Raw genomic sequence first — 22,794 nt, forward strand, 5'->3', positions numbered from 1 at the left:
GTTCTTTTCGGGTCTAATTTGAATTATCGTTTTGTTATGTTATTTATCTTTGATGATTAGCTTGTTTTTAAGTTTGTTCTTGATATTTTCTGGACATTTCTTTGCTTACTATTCCCATGGCTCGTTTGATCAGTATGTTGTATCTGAATTTTTCTTAAAAACAAACATCGATTAAGAGATATATTATTTTTACAAAAATTAATGTTCAAATATTTTTTTTGGGTAAAATTAAAATAAAACTGAGAAACTAAAATCACTTGAACTCATTTTACGAAATTAATTGAAATGAATAGAGTTATGCAATTCAGGACTTTCTAGTACATTTTTAAAGAAGTGAACTCGAAGTTATAAAATATGATTTTAAGAATAGTTAATTAATTTAATGATGAAAATGTCAAACACAAATTTTTATTTTATTTATTAAATTATAAATCGACAGTGGAAAAGCATAATACAAAAACATGCATGAAGGAAATTTTGAATATCTTACTTTGGTAGAAATGCAGCATTTTGATAACTGTGTTTTCACACATTTAATTCAATATTTTTCTTGGCTAGTTAACTTTTGTTTCAGACATGGTGATTGAATATCAGTGTCGATGATATGAAATATGTTTTAAATAATAGAGGTGTGCAATAATAGAGTGATAATATTGAAAAAAAAAACCCATAAAAAAATAAGGAGAAAGTTAGTAAGATTTTTATATATACATATACATACATACATATATATTTATTTATTTATATATAACCAACTAGTTGATTATGTTAGATTCAAATATTATCAGACTCAATTGGGGTAGCTCTTTAAAAGTCATTTTCTATATTCATAATCATACAGATTTCAACTCAAGATCATACTGATGATATTGGACATCCATCTTCATTTTAATTTATTATAAAAAATCTAACAATGTGCACTATTTATCTGTCATGAACAATGTAATTCAATGAAATTTACGAATATTTTAGATGAGTTAAAATTAATATTTTATAAGATTATAAAAAATTAATATTTTATAAGATTATAAAAATTAATATTTTATAAAATATATAATTAATGTGCATAACAAATTCTATTCCAAGTTATGTGTTACATATAAATAATAGATAATGCAGTTTTGCTGTTTAGTCTTTCCCTGTTATAAAAAAAATCATAGATAATTTAAGTCATTATATATGCGTATGTATCTTCGTAGCTATTGTTTGCTAAAAGGTATATCCATCTTTGGTTAAAATGTTAATAAACAAGTATTGGTGCACATCGATGGACATTATTAATAAAACCAATGACTATATCTATCAAAACGAAAATTATTATTATTATTATCAGACAATTAAAGCTTGACAAGGAGAAACTCCCCAAGTTTAGATTATTTTGTAAGTATTATGCTATAGTTAGTTAATTAGCTATCTCATAAACTGAAATTTTACTTATTAGGTTTAGGTTGTCATTTGCTCATGAATTAAATTTGAAGGAAATTGTCTATGTATAACCTAAATTTGCAAAGGAACTAACTTTTTACTACTAAGTTAACAAATTTGTCCATTGGAAGAGGTGGTGAATACATTTAATGCTCAATCGTGACTTGAACATGATTAATAAAGCTAATTATACTAGAAAATTTGTGAAAATTTGAAAGTTTATATGGGAGTTGACTTTTTAATTTCATGAGTTAAAGGAATCCAATAAAGTGAGTCAAAGTTCAAGTTAATTGTGTACATTAACCTTGTTATTGTTCTCACATTCACCCCCCCTGTGTGTAATAGAGCCTCCTTTTTGAACCCACAAACAGAATTAATAGCTTCTCTGTACTGAAAAAGAAAAAAGAAAAACAACTGGGGATGCATGTAAACAATGAAGTACATGTTATACCAATAATATTTACTCCCTCCATTTAAAAATATATAATATTTTTAATCAAATTTCACACTTAATAAAGTAGTTATTTGTTTTTAAACTAACTCTATCTTTTCATATTTAACCATATTTAATATAGTATTTTACCCTAAAAAAATATAAAGTAATCTATGATACTTTTGAGAAGAAAAGATAATGATTATACCTTAAAAAAATTAAAAATACTTTTTATTTTTTAATATTCAATTTCTCTAAAAATACTTTATATTTTTAAATAAAAAGAATAGTATTTAATATGAAGAATCTAAATTTAGTGCCCATTTGGATTTCAGTTGGGTATAATAGATTATGAAAATAATTAATTAAGTGATAAATTTTAATCATAATTAATTATGTTATAACGCAATCTGTTTGGATACTATTTTTTTTAAATTAATTTTTAAAAAATTAAAGATGTGTGGATAATTTAATCAAAATCAAATTTAGCTATATAAATTATTATATAATTTAATTCTTAAATACCAAACATTAATTTTTTGAGCACACAAAGTTTGAATTTTATTGAGAAAAAAAGTTAAAAGAAAAGAGTTTGATTTTATTTTTATTTAATGTTGTGCCTTTTTTTTAATTTTTTCTTGAGCTTTTTTTTTTGTAATTTTCTCTAATACTTTTGATCAACATTTCACCAAAAGCTGATTAAGAGAGCTTACGAAAAAACGTCCGTCTTAGTCCATAATTGATTTTTGACTTTTTTTAATTGTTTGGATAACTTGGCTCAAAAAATTGATTTTGAAGTAAAAAATTAATTCTTTCTCTTATCCAAACACACACAATTGTTGAGTTATGATTTTTAAAGAATTTAATTATTAAACGACAAAGCACATTGTCAACAAGTTTGTTTGACTGTGGATCTTTTGACTTTGTAAAATCAACATATATAAAGAAAAGAAAAGAATGCAATTAATACTTCTTCAGTTTTTACATATAAAATATTTTTAATTAAATTATATAAATTAATAAAAATTATTTATCTAATTAAAAGTATAACAACATTTTAATTTTATCCTTAATTATTATAAATAAAAAATAAATATTTTTTAAAGTACATTAATAAAAATATTTATTTATTTTTTTAATTTAATAAAAATATAATAGTCTATTCAATAAAAAATATGTTAATAACTTCTTCTATTCAAGAATAAAAAAATTTTAAAAAATTTTTTATATATGAAGACGGAAGGAGTAAGAACTAATGCCGATATCCAATCAAATTCTCTTGTATAACTCGTTTTGTGAAATCAAGGCTTTATGACTATATGGATTATCCATTTTTTTATTTATCCAACTACTACATAAAATCATAAAAGTATGTTTAGTTCATGTATCAGTTCGGAAATGTTTGAAGGAGCATAAATTAAAAAAAGCTATAAAAAAAGAAGGCCTTATTTATATGGGAAAATTTTAATGAAGACCCCTTGACCTAACTTAATTTTAATCAAAACCCTTAAAATTTTAAAATTTCATTGCACATGCGGAGGACTGAAATAAAATTAAAAAGCTGAATGAAATGAATTATTGTCCATGTTGATATAAACAATTAATGTAAGGAAAATGAATAAGTGATGTATGAAAAATGAACAATTAATGTCGGTGAAATTTGTAATTCTTATTAATAACATAACACTATTATGAATATAAACAAGTGAAGTTATGCACGTGAACAACTCGTGTTGGAAAAATAAACAATTAATGTATAAAAAAATAAATAACTTTTTCACATGTGTAGTAAAATTTTAAGAATTTTAACTGATATTAAGTTAGGTCAAGGGGTTCTTATTGAAATTTTTTCTATTTATATTTCTTAAATGGTATTAAAATATAGAAGCGGGCCTTAGGATTTTACACATAAAATATTTATCATGTTCTTGTTATTCATAAAGTAAATAAATAACATGAGAAGAAAAATTAAGAAGAATTGGATGCAGGCACATGCTTTTCAAAAACTGTATTAGACAAAAACCGTATTAGAGTGTGTTAAGTTTTTTAAGTAGGGGTAGTGGCTTAGGGTGGGTTTGTTAGCTTCTCTGTGTTGATGATAAATTTAATTTGTATTGGCATGATCGTATGAATATTGTGATAGAAGTTGTCGGGAATTCTGCTATCAAGCTTTAAAAGATCTTCAAGAAGTGTGCATGGGGCTTACTTGGGTACGCATCCAGTATTAATTCTGGGTCTAAAATTATAGTTTTAAAGAATCTTATTCAAACACTCTTAATTTTTCCAAATTCCATTTCCCTTCCAAACATCATATGGTTATTTAAATATAGAATTGAGGTTTTTGATTGTGCATATAAAATATTTATTATGTTTTTGTTATACATAAGGTAAATAAATGACATGAGAAGAAAAATCAAGAAGAATTTGATGTAGGCATAGGCTTTTCAAAAACTGTATTGGAGTGTGAGAATTTTTTTTTTTTGGATTTAAATCATCTAAAGTTGAGATTGGTAAATTTTTGTGAAGTTTCTCTTTTTAAGGAAGAGAGAGAAAATTTTATATTTTTATAAAAAATAATAAAATAAGAGAAAATACTAAAAAAAAAAACTTCACTTAAATTCATCAATTTCAACTTTTTGAGGATTTAAATCCTGCTTTTCTAAATAGGGGTGGTGGCTTAGGGTGAGTTTGTTAGCTTTTACTTTTGGATGACTCTTACACATGTTTGAGCTGTGTTGATGATAAACTTAATTTGCATTGGCATGATCATATGAATATTGTGATAGAAGGTTGTTGGGAATTCTGCTATCAAAGCTTGATCTTCAAGAATGTGTATTGGGGCCTATTTGGATACACAATTAGAATTAATTTTGGGTCCATAATCATAATTTTCAAAAATCTTATCCAAATACTCTTAATTTTCTCAAATTTCATTTGCATTGTAAAACTCCATTTGATGTAAGTTATTTTTTTTCTCCATTTGAGAATCAATTCTACGCATTTGAGCATTTTTCATTTTTTTATTCTTATAATTGATTCTAAATAATTATTCAAACATTTTCAATTATCAAAATCAATTTTACATAATATTATCTAAGTATCATCATATTTTATTAATAATTTTTTTATAATCAATTTTTTCTAATTAAAATCCAAACACACCCTTGTTGATTTTTAAAGCTCAATTGCAAATCTATAGAGTTTAAAAAGTCGGTCATTCTTTCCTAATATTTCACTTTTTTTAATCCATATTCCCATTTTTCATAAATATGAAAAAAATACAACATAATTAACAAATATATATGAAAAAAAAAGTTTACATTGAGAATTTCAACTTTTGGTTACTGGAATCACTAACATCCAAAAATAGAAGCTAACAATCCTACCCTAAACCACTGCTGCTAAAAAAAAAAAAAACTGATCACAATCTAATGCACATTTTCAAAAGCCTAAGCCCACATCCAATTCTTCTTTTTCTTCATGTTTTACTAATTTCATGCAATAAAAACATAATAAATACTTTAATTTATATGCAAAATCTTTAACCCCTTCCATATTTAAATTGCCATTCGATTTTTAGGTCATGGTATTACAACATAAATAACGCCTTCTTCTTCTTCTTCTTCTTTTTTTTTGGGTAGCTTTTTATTTACCCTCCACCTCACATTAATGCATAATGATAAATGAACCCAACACACTTTTTTGGGCTAAAAAAAAAAAGGAACCCAACATTCTTTTTTGATTTTACACGATGGTTAAAAAATTAAAAGTATCCTTTAGCTTTTTTTTTTTTTAATATCACCCTCCAAATACATCGGATGTAATGTCATTTTTACAAAGTCAGAGGATCCAAACTCAAATAAATATGTTGACATTGTGTTTTGTCGTTTCACAATTAAATTTATTAAAGACCATATCTCAACCATTAAATTTAGATTCTGTGTACTAAATATTATTTTTATAGCAAACTTTATTGTTTACATGCGTCTCCAATTACTTTCTATTGAAAAGAATGAGAATAAAAATTGAAAGAAACGTTAGAGGAGCTATTAATTCTTTTTTTGTGTTCAAGGGAGAGTCTATTAGGTATAGAGGGAAAGAATGTAAGAAAAAGGTCAATGTATATAATTCTCTTGAACTTTGACTCACTTTATTTGATTTATTTAACTCATGAAATTAAGAAGCTAAGTCAACTCATATAAACTTTTAAATTTCTACAAATTCTCTAGTAATTAGAAAATTCTCTAATTTACCAGTAAAAAGTTAGTTCCTTTGCAATATATAGACAATTTCCTACAAATTTATAATTCATGAGTATAAATAACAACCCAATCCTATTTTTGGTTTATGAGATAGCTAATTAACTAACTATAGCCTTATACTACTTACTGACATTAATGACGACGACGACGATAAATTATAGTCCTTGGTTTTTTTTTTTTTTGGGTATAATAGTCCTTGGTTTTATTAATAATGCCTGTCAATGTGCTTCAATGCTACTTTTTGACAGTCTTACCAAAGACTATTATACTTTTTGTAAAAGTTGGCCAAAAAAAATATACTTGTTAAACAATCTAATATAGACTAATTTAGAAAAGGAAAATGATCAGTACAAGACTAAAAAAACTAAACTAGATAAGAATACAAATATCATAACAAGTCATACAAAATAGAATTATATATATATATATTATAAAATATTGAATTAATTACATTGTTCATGACTATAAGATTAGCTTGAAGTTATAGTATGTCATGTTAATTTGTATTATTGTATTAGAAATATAAAAATTTTCTGCTATTATCCCCTTCTAATTTTCTACCCCTTTCCTCTTCTATAGTTTTATTTCTTAGAGTATTATGTCTCTCTCTCTCTCTCTCTCTCTCATATTTCAGCTTCTTTTTTTCATAACATATTTCATGTTGATAGTGATATTTAGTAGTTATGACTGATTGAACAAAAGTTAACTAGCAGTAAAAAAGATATTGGATTAAATGTGTGAAAATGCGAAGTTATCAAAATGCTGCATTTCTAACAAAATTAAGATATTTAAGTTTTCTTTCATGTTTCTGTATTATAATTTTTTAATCTATTTATAATTTAATAAATAAAAGTAAAAATTTTAAAAATATATTTGTGTTTGACTTTTTTCTGGTCACTAAATAAAGAAACTGTTTTTAAATCATATTTCATCAACTGGATTAATTTTACTTCTTTGATGTATACTATAAAATCCTAAATCGTAAAATCATATTCATTTCAATTATTTTTTTCATAATAACGTAAAGTAATTTTATTTCATCAGTTTTATTTTAAATTTTGAAAATTTTTATTAACAAGACAGATCTCAATCGATATTTGTTTCTAATAAAATTTCAATTATAAAATAATGATCAAATGAGCAATGGGATGAAGGGAATAGTAAGGAAGAAAATTATGTAAGAAAATCCAGGACAAACTCAAAACAAGCAAGTTATCATAGAGAAATAACATAAAAAAGATGATGAAAAAATATTAAGAACTCCACATTGACAAATTCAAAGTACACTCAAATAAACCAAAGCACTTAAAGTTACGAAGAGATTTTTATTCAAATTAAACACTATAAAAGATCGCCAAAAGCATAAGCTAAAAAAAAAAAAAAATCCAAACCACTAATCCTGTGTGAAAGCAAACAACGCTCTAATTTTTCCCTCCATGGGTTGTTCTTTATTTTGATGCATAAAAGCAAGTGAAATTTCTCTATATGTTTACCATCAGATTTCAAAGATCCATATAAAACATGGCATAATAATAATCATATGGTTATAAATTGTGTCATGTTGAATCTTGATAATAGATGGATACAAAATTATTTCTGATAGCAAACACTTAGAAGAAACATCACTTGAGATTCTTCATATATATATATATATATATATATTTTTTTTTCAATCACACGGCGACGGCGGCAGCCGCGGCTTGATCCTGGTTCATCCTTCGCCGGTTATTGTTGACCCATACAATGAACATTCTACGACTGATCCCTATTTGCATGCAAAAATTGAGAATCTCTTCCTTATCAGCTCTTTTAGGCCTCCAACCCAACCTTTCAGCGAAAATCCCCATTCGGCTCTGTTGCTCTGCCGTGAACATCGTCCTCTTCTTCCTCTTCCTCCGTCCTGCGATGTTGTTGTTATTGTTAACATCGACATTTGCTGGCGATCCTCCACGTCTTGCCGGAAAGTTTGGTTGCTGGTGGTGGTGGATTTGCATGATAGGAGTATAGATAACTTCTTTCCGATGAAAGTTCCGGTGGCATTTGCAAACTGCACAGAGAAACTCATGCTGGGAGTCACCGTCAACGGTGTTGTTTGTGTTAGGTTTGAGAAACTCATAGCAACCATCGTTGGCTACAAGGCCGAGAGAGGCTGCATGGTTATGCAGACACTCCTTGTAGATCACTTCTTGCTTGTAAGTCGCCGAAACATTTATGTTAATATCAGACATTGTTAATGTTGGACTTGACGGCGACATGAGAAGGAGGCGTTTTATATAGAGAGGAGTGGATCCTCACACAATTAGTTAAAGTTCGTGCAAAGAAATATGCTTATGTAATTAATCAAGGTTTTTTTTTAATACTATAATATGTATAATTTTGACTTATATCTTTTATTATGTATTATGATCATTTAAAAAAATATTTTAATTTAATGGGTCATCTAGAAGAATGTAGTTAATTTCTCCTACATAAAAAAGGAAGGTTTGGGAGGCATGGAGAATAAGCCATTCCGAAATTGGTTTTAGATTTTTTTTTAATTGTTCATGCTATAGCCACTAGATTGTTTCATTGTTTTTATTGCATGGGGTTTTTTAAAAATAAATTTACATTTTTAACTTGCTATAAATTTCATATTTTATTTTAATTCGATTTTCTAACGAGGATCCAATTAAAGAGCTTATATCTAGTATACATATGAAATGTGCATAATAGTTGCATTTTATTCCTTTTAAATTTCATTGTATTTTCTAATTTTTAAAATTTCTTAACTTATATAAAGCAAAATGAAAAATAATAACAATAAACTTATTCAAAATAATGGTTCAAGTTATATAAAAATATGATTATAACATATGGATGATTGAAATTAAATTTGAAATATTAGCTGAGGTATGTCTATTAAATTCCTAAACATTTGTTTGGTTAACCAAAACTTTAATTTCCTTATTTATTTTGGGTATTCTTGAGAAATTAATAGATTCATTGTATTGTGGTGGAACAATGTCTACTTTTGGAGTGATTGCATTGTCTTTTGGAAATTCATCAAGATATTATGTATCTCAATTAATTGAGTTGAATTAATAAATAATAATATTTAAAGTTTAAGAGCATTGACTATATACATTTTTCCATTTTGACAAAAAAAATCATAAAAAATTACCTTTTTTTCCTTATAAGCTAAGATTTATAAGTTGCAACAACAACAATTAACAAAGAAGTCATGTTTTTGTAAGCGATATCAGCTACGTGAATCCCATAACAACATTATATTATAAACAATTATAAACCAAGATTGAGTTGCGATGAATATATATAGATAGACTAATACGAATTGACACAAATTAAGGACTACAAAAAACTTGCTTAGCGGTGGCATCCCCCATGTCCTCTAACACAATGAAATAATAACAACAATAATTTACGAGGGGGTCAAATTAGCTTATTTAATTAGAGTTTTGAGTTTGAATCTTAAGATATGCAATTATATTAAATAAATATGTCAAAAATATTTTTGAGATAGCTGTGAGTCCGCCTTGATAATAATAGTCCCACAATATAGAAGTTTGGACTAATTTGAGCAAGAGATGGTAATACCCTGAGTTTCCCAAGATATTGGGGTGATGAAAAAAATTATTTATTTTGTTTTATATAATTTCTTAATATTTTTTTTAAATATTACTACCATTATTATAGAATCATAGAATCAGGCATATATGATGCCTGATATATGGCAGTTATTCAAAGAATTGTCAAATACGTGGAGGTAAAATTTTGAAATTTAGCTTATTTGGCAGTTCACATAGGAAACTGTCACACTTAATGAACAATAAAGTTACAAGTTTGACAATTACGTAAGGGAACCATCAAATTGTTGAAAAATAATTTAATTTAAAATTAAAATTTAATATATTTGATGGTTGTCTTATTGAACCGTCAAACTTTGTGTAATATATTTGGCAGTTAAAATGGGCAACCATCAAACATGGTGATTTAAAATCCACCCCTTCTGCATCCTTGAACTCACCTGCCGTTCTTTTTATCATCTCTCTTCTCTCTCTTCTCTTTATGATTTAGTAAGATTCTAGCATACCCAATTTGATTTCACCTTTCCTAGCTCGATTTCGGCCCATCCCCTTCATTTTAGGCATACCCCATTTGCTCTCGAGTATTATCTTCATTATTTTCAATTTCACCTCCTCCACAGGCATTCAAAGGTTCATCAGCGTTATTGGGCTTCTTAAATTTAGGTAAGCATGCTTCTTTCACCTTCCTCTTTCTTTCTTACTCTCCACTGCTAGAATTTACGAATGCATAATAATTTTAGAAATTTGAAGAGAACTATGGGATTAATTTGAATCCACTTTATGGGATTAATTTGAATTGTTGTTATGGGTTACTTTAAAATGCCTATTGGACCAAGAATGTATGATTAGTTTGTTAGTTTTATTGGTGATTTATTTTTAGGCAAATTTAAAGCAATTTTTTGAATTATATTTTGTTTGATTATTATATGTTTTATTTTATTGTATTGTGAATTTCGTTGTTATTGTTATGGTTGAATTAGGTTGGATTGAATTGTATAGGGCTGTGAAATTTAGTATGAAGTGATGGCAAAACACCTCAAAAAAGTCACATTTTTAAGCTGTTATGCTATTAGATTTTGATCTAAAAGTAATTAAATTTGACATAGTTGTAAATTTTCGTGGTTGATTTGGGCTGAATAATTATGTTTACTAGATTGAATGGGGATGAAATTAAGTATGAATAGAGGGCATATGCTTGAGAAAGTCTCATTTTCAAATGGCTATACTGCCGAATTTTTATTTAATACTTAAAATATATACTTAATTTCTCAAAAAACTAAGTATAGTTGCAAGTATTTATTTTACTTTAGCTTAAAAATGGATTATGTTGCATGTAGTGGCTCATGACTCATGGATGCTTTTAAGTAGTTAATCTTTCTTGTGTTTGTCTCAAGTATTCCTCCAATATGATTGAGCCACTCATTACATTTTCTAAAATAATTTTTGATAAATTAGGATTATGAATAAGACATGGATGTCTGTGAATCGAGTATCAAAGGAATGTTTGGATGGGGTTAAAGAATTTATTAGGTTTGCACTTGAGCATGAAAATTACCATAACATATTGTGTGCCCTTGTGTAAGATGTGGTATCTTGAAGTGAATTAGCAAGAGTGAGTTGGAAGATCATTTAGTGTGTCACAGAATTGATCAAACTTACAACTGTTGGTATAAGCATGGTGAAGCAAGGAATGTGACCAAAAGTAGTTGTAGTAGTTTGTGTCACATGATTTTGACACAAATACAAAAGAGGTAGACCGTGTTGAAGAGATGGTTAATGCGATTGAGGAAGAACTTAAGGGCTATCCTAAAATACTTGAGAGGTTGAAAAATGATGTAGACACCTATGTACAATGATTGCACTAAATTCTAAAAATTTACCACTGTTTTGAGATTGTATAATTTAAAAGCGAGGGGCGGTTTGACTGATACAATCTTCATATAATTTCTTTCACTTATTCATGAAATGCTATTGAAGGATAATAATCTTCCAACTTGATCATACGATGCAAAATTGGTCATGTGATCTATGAGTATGAGCTATGAGAAGATACGTATTTATCCCAACAATTGTATTTTGTTCAAAAATGAATATGCATCGCTAACTCATTATCCTAAATGCAATGCATTACATTATAAGGATAATGGAAAGAGTTTGGAGAAGGCATTGGTACTTTCCCGTAGTATCGAGATTTAGATGTTATGGCAGTGCTGTTGATTCAAAAAAATTTAACGTGGCATGCAAAAGAGAGGATTAAAGATGAGAAGCTTTGGCATCTTGCTGATTCTCCTTAAAATTTATCTTTAATGTCAATTGCTTTGTCTAAGTATTTTGGGGCAACGAACAATAACCTTTCAAAGAACTATTATTCTTGGCACCTTACATGTAAGGTGAAAGTTAGTTACTTGAACTTGTCAAATTAATTTCACTTTAAGAATTTCATTTTATAACATTTTTAAATTCTCTTAAGAACCTTAGATGTTAATTGCCATCCAGTCAGTTGGTATATGCCCATGGTTTTTACTACTTGAATTCTGCCGATGAGCTATCAAGTAATTGGCAATATTTAATGGAGATGTTTAATATGTAAGCTTCTTAATTAACTTATATATTTTTTGTTGTTTCAAATTTTTAAACATCAATATTTTTTGTCTATTTATTAGGGCTAACGGTGTTGTATTGCACCCAGATACAACTCAGTATTTCAAGAGGCAAGAAATATGATCAATCCTGCATTGGAACATAATCAAGGTATTTCCTTTGAATATTGTCTTTATTATATGTTTATTTGTTTTAATTCATTAATATATTTTCATTGGTTTTTTTAAAGTGCCCTCAACAAAAGGATAATAGCTTGGATTATGGATATTGTCTTATGGGATATCTTAAAAATATCATTACTTACCAGCAGACTGTCATTTTCTTTTCTTCGACGATGTGTGTGTGTGTGTCATTTGAATTCAATTATTTTACAATATTAAAAATATGTCAACTAACTTTTCTTTGATTATATATAATGCAGTATTACCCAAACAGGTATTGTGAAGTATTTGAGGATGCTAGCATCAATGAAGTTATCGAGGAGTGGTGTTAAAATTCATTATAGTTGTTGGCTCAATATGTGACTAATTCAGGGGGGTAATTTCGATTTAGATCATTGGAGGATTCAATACTATTATATATGAAAATAATTGTTTTATATATTTTCAATCGATTAGTTTTAATTATATATTAGAAGTATTTGGGATTGAATTCTGGTTGCATATATACTTTGGTTTGAATATAAGGAGTTGTGAAATATGTAGCCTCTCAATTTAAAAAAAAAAAAACAAAGGTAATATTTGACAGTTATGCCAATAACCGTCAAATATGGTGATGAATACTTAACAGTTATATATCATAACCGTCAAATATGATCTCATGACTCCTCTTATAAGCTAAATTTTAGCACTTATATATGATGGTTGATAACAACCATCAACTATTTAGGCATAATATTTAACGGTTTCTTAAAAACATCCCTTATACATGACAGAGGGTTATTTGATGTTTTTGATAGTCAAATATAGGAAAAAATAACCATAAAATATAGCCAATTTTATAATAGTATATAAGCTCATACAGACAATAACAATTTTACTCGTCTCATTAAGTAAAATACACCACGGCAATTGCATAATGCCATTGTATTCTATAAACAACAATTACTATAAACCAATGCTAAGTTGTGATGAAATATCAAAACCATAGGATTTAGGGTGCCCCACTTTTCTACCAATAATGAATAATAATAATTTTTTATTTTATTATATATATTACATTAATAATGTTTTTGGTTATGAACATGTATCTTCTCATTAGAGGAATTTTGTTTGAGACATTGTCAGGCACTAAACATGGACACCCCTCTTGATGATATGAATTATATTAAATAATGTTGTTTTAAAAGAATAAAACTTTATATACTTTTTTTTTTTTAATACAAACTTTATAAACTTACGGAGTCCGTATAAAGTTTAAATGAGAGAATGGGATTGGGCCGTTAGGTCCATAAGCCCAGCAAGGTTCGTCACTCGGGTATCGCAATTGAAAGCTAATTTCCAGTCTCAATACCTAGTTGATCGCAGTCCAGATCCATGGCTCTTTGGAGAGCTCGCGCAGTTTCTTCTGCGTTTTCGAGTATTGGCATTCTTAACTTCCTCAAACCTTTATCATTTCTTAACAATGCTTCTCGAAATTTTGCTTCCGGTACTTGACCTCTCTCATCTCTTTTATTCTCCTGCTTTTTCCGTGGCGTTTTTATGTTCCTACGAAACCTAGGCTTTCATGTCAATGGGGTGAACGAAAATGATTTATCTGTTAATGTTGATTTTTTTTTTTTTGGCTGAGAAGTCGAATATTCCAAATGGTTTTAGTCGGATGAAGATTGAAGGGGTCCGCTTCTTTTCTGGATTCAGAAGGGTGGCTTCCTGTGTGTTCTACATGGTTGCCTTTGCCGTAGACCGTAGTGAGAGTGAGTGAGTGATAAGCTGTAGGGTTTGCTCAAGTTTCTAACGTTTTAGCCTGGTTTCAGTGAAGATGATAGGAATAGGAAGTGGGTGAACTAGTCTTGAAGGCTTTTTTCAACATTATTTTAATTGAAAGGCTTGAATGCCTAGTTTACGGGGATTGGGCTTGCTCTGTTATTCTTACATGGGGAGTAGAGTATCTTATTTATTTTTAAATGTTCAAAGGAGCTTAGCTTCATGGTGATTTTCGAGTTCAGCCAAGGACAAGCGCTCACGAAAATGTCTGGATCAGTGTTGTTAAAGGCAATAGGCACGCTCAAGCCGAGTGAAGCAACTTGCTTCCATGTGAAAATGCATAATATATGGGACAACAAATCTAAGATAAAATGATAAATTGAAATTTACTTAACCTTCATATAAATACTCTGAAAAATGGTGTCATATGAAGAAACACAGAGACAAAGTAGCAATCAATTTATACATTAAATACTTTGAAAAATTGCAACCAAGTGCCAAAAGGTGCACAAGGAACCCAAAGGCGAGCACCTAGGTGAACCCATCACCTCTCTTCACACTAGAGGTGATGGGGCTGTTCTGCACTTCGCCTCAGCACCTAAGGTGCAAAGGCGAGTGCCTTTAACAACAGTGATTTGGATGCTTTTTCATTAGAACAATTGAGTAAAGAACATGCTGAAGCTTGACACTGGATTTCTTGACATATATTTCTGAAGTTTATTTTTTTTCATTCCTTTTATGGAAACAGATATGAAAATTTTTTAGTTCTGTCTCATAAGTTGAAATAATTGAAATCAAAAGGTTTGGATCTATTGATGGTTTCTTTCGTTACTTTCTTAGAATGATGAAAATTGTGCTCAGATAAATCCATATTTGTATCCATTTCCATTCAACTAGAGGAGGATATGTATAGATATCTTTTTATTTTGATTATGCAGAATTGAATAGAATCATAACATGCTGTCTTGCTAAGAGTATTGAAATAAGCAGTTCTGTTTATTGGCGTTTACTATGTCATACAAAAGTTAGGAGCTAATAGGTTTGCCTTGCTATCACATTTTACCCTTATTTCTGGTGGTCAATCAGAAGAATGGAAAAAAACAATAGAAGAGCAGCATAAAATGTGTTGGAAGTTGTCAAGATAATTAGTTTGCTAATTTTGTTATTAATTACCTCGTTTGTTGGTGACTGTAAAATCTATGTAAGGGGTATCACATTGTTTTAGAGGATTGTTGTATCATTGTAATTGTGTTAGTTTCTGTTAGTTAATAATAAAATACTCCTTCCAGTCCAAAATATAAGCAATGTTTTTGGACAAATCCGCATGCTAACAAAGTCCTCATTCTTATAAAAATATATATTGTTTTCTTGTTTTACCTTTTCCTAAAAGCTTGATAAATGATAGAGCACAATGGCGTCTTGCAATCCATGTAGCCGACCCCACCTAGTGGGATAAAGGCTTGTTGTTGTTGTTCTTGTTGTTCTTGTTTTACCTTTAGTTTCAATTACTAATGTATTTCACGATGAGCGAGAGATAACTTTACATCAAGATTTAGGTTGATAAATACAAGGGTTAAAATTGAATTTTTTTTTTTCATGTATTGGTTGCTTATATTTTGAGTCAAGATTAGCTTAGAGAAATGTTTATATTTTGGAGCGGAAGAAGTAGCTGTTGGGGGGTGTTAGTTAGTTAAAGGTTGTTAATAGCCCTCAGGAATAGGGAGGCTATAAGTACACTTCACTAATGTAATTCAGATGGCATGACCTTGGTGTGAATTATTCAGTGTATTATTCACGATTCTCTTGGAAAGCATTGGAAAAGAAGGTGTTTTGGGTTGCTTATATTCGAGCTATGCAAAATTTGTGAGGGGGCAACAACTAGTATGAGAACGTCTTGTGGCGAAATAAAAGACTTTCTTGTAAAGATTGGGTTGCATCAGGGATAATCTTTGAGTCATTATTTGTTTAACCTAGTCTTGGATGTTTTGCTTGAGCACATTCAAGAGAAATCTCCAAATGTATACTTTTCGCGGATGGGATAGTTTTTGTTGCAGAGACAAGAGAAGAGATTAACCATAAACTTGAGTTATGGTGGACATTAGAGTCAAAAAGTTTGTGCCTGAGTGGAAGTGAGACGGAATATTTATATTGTAATTTTAATAAGAAGTCAAGAAGTAGTAATTTGAAAGTGAAATTGAGTGATCAAATTATACCTCAAATGGAAAAGTTTAAATATTTTGAAGCTATTATTCAATATAATGGAACAATTGATGGAGATTTGTACATAAGTTACAATTTGGATGGTTTGATTGGAAAAATGCTAAAGAGTTATTTACGATCGTAAAATACCTAATAAACTTAAAGGGAAGTTTTATTGAATTGCTATAAGATTAGCAATACTATATGGTAGTAAATGTTAGGCTTTAACGGGACAGCAGAGCATAAAGTTGGAGCAGTAAAGATGAGAATGTTAAGATGGATGTGTGGATATATACTTAAAGACAAAATCTAAAATGAGTGCGTTAGAGAAAAAGTAGATGTCACACCTATTGAGGGTTGGTAGAAAATTGTTTGAGATGATTTGGATATGTATAAAGAAGATTACGGGAGGCACTTGTGAGGAAAGTAGAATAGATAACTTTGAGCCCTGTCAAGAGGGGTAGAGGAAGGCAAAAATAAATACTTTTGAAAATTATTGATCGGAGACCTCTTTGGTAACAATATTTTTAAAAGTTTGATAATGATAGAGTAGATAGAGCTGGTGATTCCCAAAGATTTCCTGTCATTTCCTAATGCTACAGTGGACAATCTAGGCAGGGATGATTTAAAGAAGACTAAGACCAGTGGTCAAGATTATTTGAGTTTATAACGGTAATCAATAATAAAAGAAAAGTCAGGTTAGGTTAGGGTAAGGGGTAGTGTCAACAGGGGTAATGACCTACTTTTGACTCTATAAATATGTACTTCCGTGATGAGGATGAGGAGGGACTATTGGAAATTTCAGGTGAGGAAGTTCTGGCCTCTCGAATGCCAGATTGGGGTGAAGAAATCTTTTCTCTCATCATTTTATCTTTCTACTTCAGTTTGTATTTGTGAGAGACCAGTGTCCGTGTTGCTGCTCAAGAGTATAGTTATGTTGTTTCATGCTCTGTAATTGCCATTCAGTGTAATTTCAGTCTTTATTTGATTGTAATCCCACTCTATTGTTTCAGCAAGAGTAATTGTGAGTTACATTTACAGTCTGGTTTTGCTTATAACTTATAGGTAGAGGGTTTCATCAGAGTATAATGACATCGTACAATCCATGTAGCCTGCACCCCTAATGGGTTAAGGCTTTTGTTGTATTATTCAGGAATCTCCTTGTCTCTTTTCTTCTCTCTCTCATCTCTCTCTCTCTAAACCTCTCATCTCCTTTGTTTCTCATTCTCTCTTCTCTCTTTCCCTCTCTTTCCCTTTTCTTTCTAGATTGTAAGCATTCAACATAGGGAGGTGTATTGAGTGTTACCTCACCCCATGCGGGGATTAGTTCTCATTACCCTTTAGTTAAAGGTAGATTGGTTGTTTCTCTTTGTTAACTCCGATTTCTTGTTGATCTCAGTTTTGGATTATTGTTTGTATTGTTACCCCATTAAATTTTGTCAAGTTAACAAAATGTGATATTGATTTTTGTACCAAAAGAAAATGTGATATGATTTAAGATTTTAACCTGTTGTTGTTTCTTCCCCTTTCTCTGGTGTTAGATCCATGTGTATATAATATCAATCCTTCTTTCTTTGTTTTGCTATTAACAGATTCTGCAAACACATATAACCGCAGTGCACGTGAGAGTGTGATGAATCAAATGATGTATTCTGACATAAATTCACAAATTGGGAGTTGCATGCCACTTAACGCTATGAGAATTGGGACAATCATTCATAACATAGAGATGAACCCAGGGCAAGGTGGCAAAATGGTCCGAGCAGCCGGGACTTGTGCGAAGATATTGAAAGATCCTTCATCAAGATATGTCTTAGTGGAACTCCCTTCAAAGAAGACAAAGTTGTTTGATTCCCGTTGCAGGGCTACAATTGGTAGAGCGTCCAATCCAACTCATGGTGATAGGAAGCTTAGGAAGGCTGGGCAGAGCCGGTGGCTTGGTCGAAGGCCAGTAGTTCGAGGAGTGGCCATGAATCCTGTAGACCATCCTCATGGTGGAGGAGAGGGTAAGAGCAAAAGTAGTGGAAAATATGGGAGAGTTTCTGTTTCACCTTGGGGCAAACCGACTAAGAGTGGGTACAAGACTGGCCCTCTAAAGCGCAGAAGGTAAGCCTGAGACTATATTTTCTTGGTTAGCTTGAGCTCTTCTGTGTGATGATGTTAGTAATAATTGCTGTAACATTTATGTATGTTACAAGATTTTATCTGTCTAATTGATGAATTCTAAAGGGGCAGTCTTTTTGTGGATTTTGTTGGAGTGAATTGGTCATTGCAAGTTAATCGGTTTTCAGATGTTTCCATTTTCTGCTATACACAACATAAGGGTTTAGTAAGTTCATGAGGCTCCTCTGTTCACAGTAGGAAATTTGGCGAAGGTCCTATTCTTCTTTGATGAACTAAATTTAGATCAATTTTGTTTACGTGGACAGAGCACAATGGCGTCATGTAATTATATAGTTAACCTCATTTAGTAGGATAATGTTAGTGGTGATTGTTTGTTTACTTCGGTATGAATATTTGGCTTTAAAAGGCATGTTAACTTGATGATTTCATTATACATTTTGTTTTTGAACTGACTGGCCTCGTTATTCATAATAGAGTAAGCCTAAAAAGAGAGAGAGATTATTATTATTATTATTCCCCCCCCCCTCCCAAATTCTGTTTTTGCTTTTTGTTTGAGTTGCTGATCAATTATGAAGCTGGCTGGCTTAGCTAAATCCCAATTTCCCAGTATTGCAACCTTTTTAGTGCTTCAAACTATTTATTTTTATACTTTCTTTTATTAATTAATTTATTAATCTGGGACAATCATACATATGAGTTTGTAAATCAAGATATTCATATTCCTGACGCTTGAAGATTCGGCACACGAACATCAAGCTATGAAAAGCGGATATTTCTGTTTATTTTATCGTTAATATAATTATAAGTAATTGTTCAATTTTTCTGCGAGAATTCTTTTTTGGTGCCCAATATTTTCTGCGCGATTGTGCACAACGGTAACCCACGTAATTTGGAAAGAAATTTCGTATTGTTACCAGCTAAAAGAATAAAATAGATGTCCCATTGAAGTACAGTGCGCACCATTTGCAAATCAAGATATCTGCAGCAATTTAGCGTTGAAGTTTATGCGTATTTAGACAAATTTCTCATTGCACTTTCAAAATTTGGGAAAAGAAGTGCAATGACTTTAAGAATAGCTTGTAAACTTGCTATATGCATGACCCCGCGCCCGCGCGCACATCTATATGTATGTATTTAATATATCTATATAACTAGATTGGATTTAAATGTTGTTGGATTCAACTGGATTACCTCTCTTAAAAATGTTTTCTATAGTAATGTTTGTTAGTATATTTGATAGTGTAATTGATTGATAAACATTTGATTTATAACTCAATAGTTTAATTAAAACGTATTATTAATTGATTGTTGTAAAACTTAGAGTTTTATGGGTTTTGAAAAAATAAAGAATATGGAAAGTAATAAACGGAGAACGACAAAAAGATATACTAGAAATATATAAATAACAATTAAATATTACAAAATGTAATAATTATTTTTTTGTTCCTAGAAATTAATCTGTTAATTGGTTTTAATGTTAAAAGATTTTTTTTTACCTTTTTAGAAAATAAAAGAAAGATGATCATTAGAACTCATATTTGCTATTCAATTTTAATTATTTTCTTAAAAAAATTAATCATTTCTCAAAAGAAGGCAGTAACTAATTTTCGGTTGCTAACTTTACTACTAAAATTGCACAAAACAACTTGTAATTTGCTATTCCGTTTAGTCATTTTCCTCAAGAAAGCGGGCTAATTTCCAAAAATAGCAATTAATTTTTAATTGTTGAATTTTACTGATAAATTTTAAAATATGAGCAAATATGTTATTTTACAAAAAACAAAAAAAATTCAAGCAAGTTTCTAGGGACTAAAAAATAATTATTGCATTTCACAATATTTAATAATCATTTTTATATTTTAAAAAAAAATTTCTGTCATTTTTCCATCAACACATGGAATAGAAAGTGTCATATTTATGCATTCTAAGTTTCTAATATAAGATATTTAACTATTTAATGAATCACATATAAGATTTTTAAATAAATAAAAATAGTTTCAAAATGTATAATTATTTTTTATTTTCTGCAACTGTTAACAAAATTAACTTATTTGACGCATAAAAGAAAAGTTTACCCATTTAAATTTCATCAATGTGAAAAAACCATTTCTTTTGGGAAAATATTAATAAAGGACTTATAAAAGAATTTAATATTTGATCAAAATTTCTAACAAGTAAATAGTAACAAATTAACAAATAAAATTATTATTTTAATAAGTATTTGATCAGTTTAATTCCTTCTCATATATTAAATTCTTTTAAATATTTTTTTATTAATATTCACTCTTTTTTTTTCAAATCTGGGGATGGCCTAAAGAAAAGAATAATAAAAGGAGAGAGATCACATAGGTTCTATATCAATTTTAGTTCCTTTAATGATCCTCTACTTCTTATTTAAGAGATGGTCAATGATAAAAGTGATCAATTAAGGAACTCCTATATGATGTAATGTCTTTTGATTTGTTTGATTCTATTTTAATAAAAAACAAAAAAACAGAAAAGGAGAGAGAACGTGAGTTGCCCATGGAGATTGAAGACGATGGTCTTGTAGCCCACTAGACAATCCAAGGATAGCCTCCATTCTTGTCTCTCTCATCATTTCACTCTCAAACAAAACCGCGTAGCTCACAACAAATTTTTGCCTTTAAATACAAAGTCCCACCTCCTTTCCACATTTTCTTTTGCATCCAACTTCTTTCCTTTCGGTTTTCTCCCCTTTTTCTGTCACAAAAAAAAAAAAAGAAAAAAAAGAAAAACTCAGTTCTTGAAAAAGAAAAGGCATAGGAATTTGAATGCCAGCAACCACACGGTTGCAATTCAACTAGAGGGACTACTATCCCTTGAGATAAATCCTGAAAGTAAAAGTTATATCCATCTCAACCAAGTATCTTCCAACAACTTAATTAAAAGATGAAAACTCGTGTTATTCACATTAATTTGAGTTGGTAGTTGATATGTATTGTTAAATTTTCTGTCTTTCCCATCATTTTATTCAACTGGAGTTGTGCCAACTTAATTAAAGATTTTAAGTTCAAGCTATGAAAATGTAGCAATGTTGGCTGTAGAATTTCTACTCCATCATAATCTAATTTAAATTATCTTGGATGCCATTAAAGTTTTCTCAGCTCGATGCCGGACCAACCCAAAGTATTGAGTGCTCTTTGCAAAAAAAAAAAAATCATTATTTTTTAGATAATGCTCCCTCTAATCCTTAATATAAGACAAAGTTGACTAACTTAATACTTATTAAAAAAATTAGTTATATTCTTAAAATTGTAAATATATATATATATATATATATAACTTTTCAAATTTAACCTTTTTGTAATAAATAATTATAATAGATTGTCGTCTAGGAATTGAAATCATACTAAATAAAAAGAATAATTAAGGAGAAAATAAAATTAATTACTTTAACTTTGTCTTACGTTGAATACCAGAGAGTAAGTATGCAATGGCCCCCATTTCATCAGGCTTGATACATTATTTAAGGAACATTGAGTTTTCCTTTACCACATAACTTGATCTTTCTTGGTCGGTTGTTTTCATTTTCAAGAAATTTCTTGACCAGAATTTTAAAGCATTCGAAAACTTTTTTAATAATGGATAAATTTTCAAGTAACGTTTGAAATAATTAATAGCGAATCAGTGTGAATGCTTAATAAAAGTATTGGTAACTGATGGTAAGGCCATATTTGCTGGTAACAGCTAATGTTGATCTGTTAATTGCAATTTTTGGGATCTTTACAGTCAACAGTGGTTTTCGCTTTTCAATTCCGCGTACGCTCTATATCTATTAATTAACAACCGTGCCTACTGAATTTAATAAATTGATATTCCTGTTGGCCAATAAATAAATAAATTGATATTCCAAAATAAATTTCTTAGCTATTTGAGTATTTTAAAGCTTCATGAATATTTATTTTTGGTATGAGAAGCAGCAAAGATATATAATATTTTATATGTATATCTTGATTTACCTTTCTATCAAAGGGTCATAAATGATAATTTATCAAATAACATCCATTGAATTATTTTATTGTGATATTAAAATATAATGAAATAGATTCTAAGAATTTTAGTAGAATATAGATCAAATACCAAATGGGTTAAATATAACTTTTGAAATTTTAATATCAAACACTGCCTTTTATGACAAAAAATATATATATCAAATATAATATGCCCAATAAAAAACATGTCATCGTCATATGATTTCCCTCGATAAGCCATCACTATCTCAA

At 29.3% G+C, this 22,794-nt stretch overlaps 2 protein-coding genes across 2 annotated transcripts; one reads left to right on the plus strand and one right to left on the minus strand.

The window, feature by feature from the left end:
- Positions 1 to 7,793: 7,793 nt before the first annotated feature.
- Positions 7,794 to 8,348, minus strand: LOC129285637 (zinc-finger homeodomain protein 9-like). The gene has a single exon (XM_054921389.1). It carries the CDS (start codon positions 8,346 to 8,348, stop codon positions 7,794 to 7,796), a length of 555 nt encoding a protein of 184 aa, XP_054777364.1.
- A 5,445-nt stretch (positions 8,349 to 13,793) lies between these two features.
- On the plus strand, positions 13,794 to 18,998 carry LOC129287040 (60S ribosomal protein L2, mitochondrial-like). Its single transcript, XM_054923184.1, has 2 exons — positions 13,794 to 13,952; positions 18,019 to 18,998. Exons 1-2 carry the CDS (start codon positions 13,841 to 13,843, stop codon positions 18,534 to 18,536), a joined length of 630 nt encoding a protein of 209 aa, XP_054779159.1. The 5' UTR covers positions 13,794 to 13,840; the 3' UTR covers positions 18,537 to 18,998.
- Positions 18,999 to 22,794: the final 3,796 nt, after the last annotated feature.

Source organism: Prosopis cineraria, unplaced genomic scaffold, assembly GCF_029017545.1.
Source record: "Prosopis cineraria cultivar Desert tree isolate PC_DT_omini unplaced genomic scaffold, ASM2901754v1 PC11, whole genome shotgun sequence".
NCBI lineage: Eukaryota > Viridiplantae > Streptophyta > Magnoliopsida > Fabales > Fabaceae > Prosopis > Prosopis cineraria.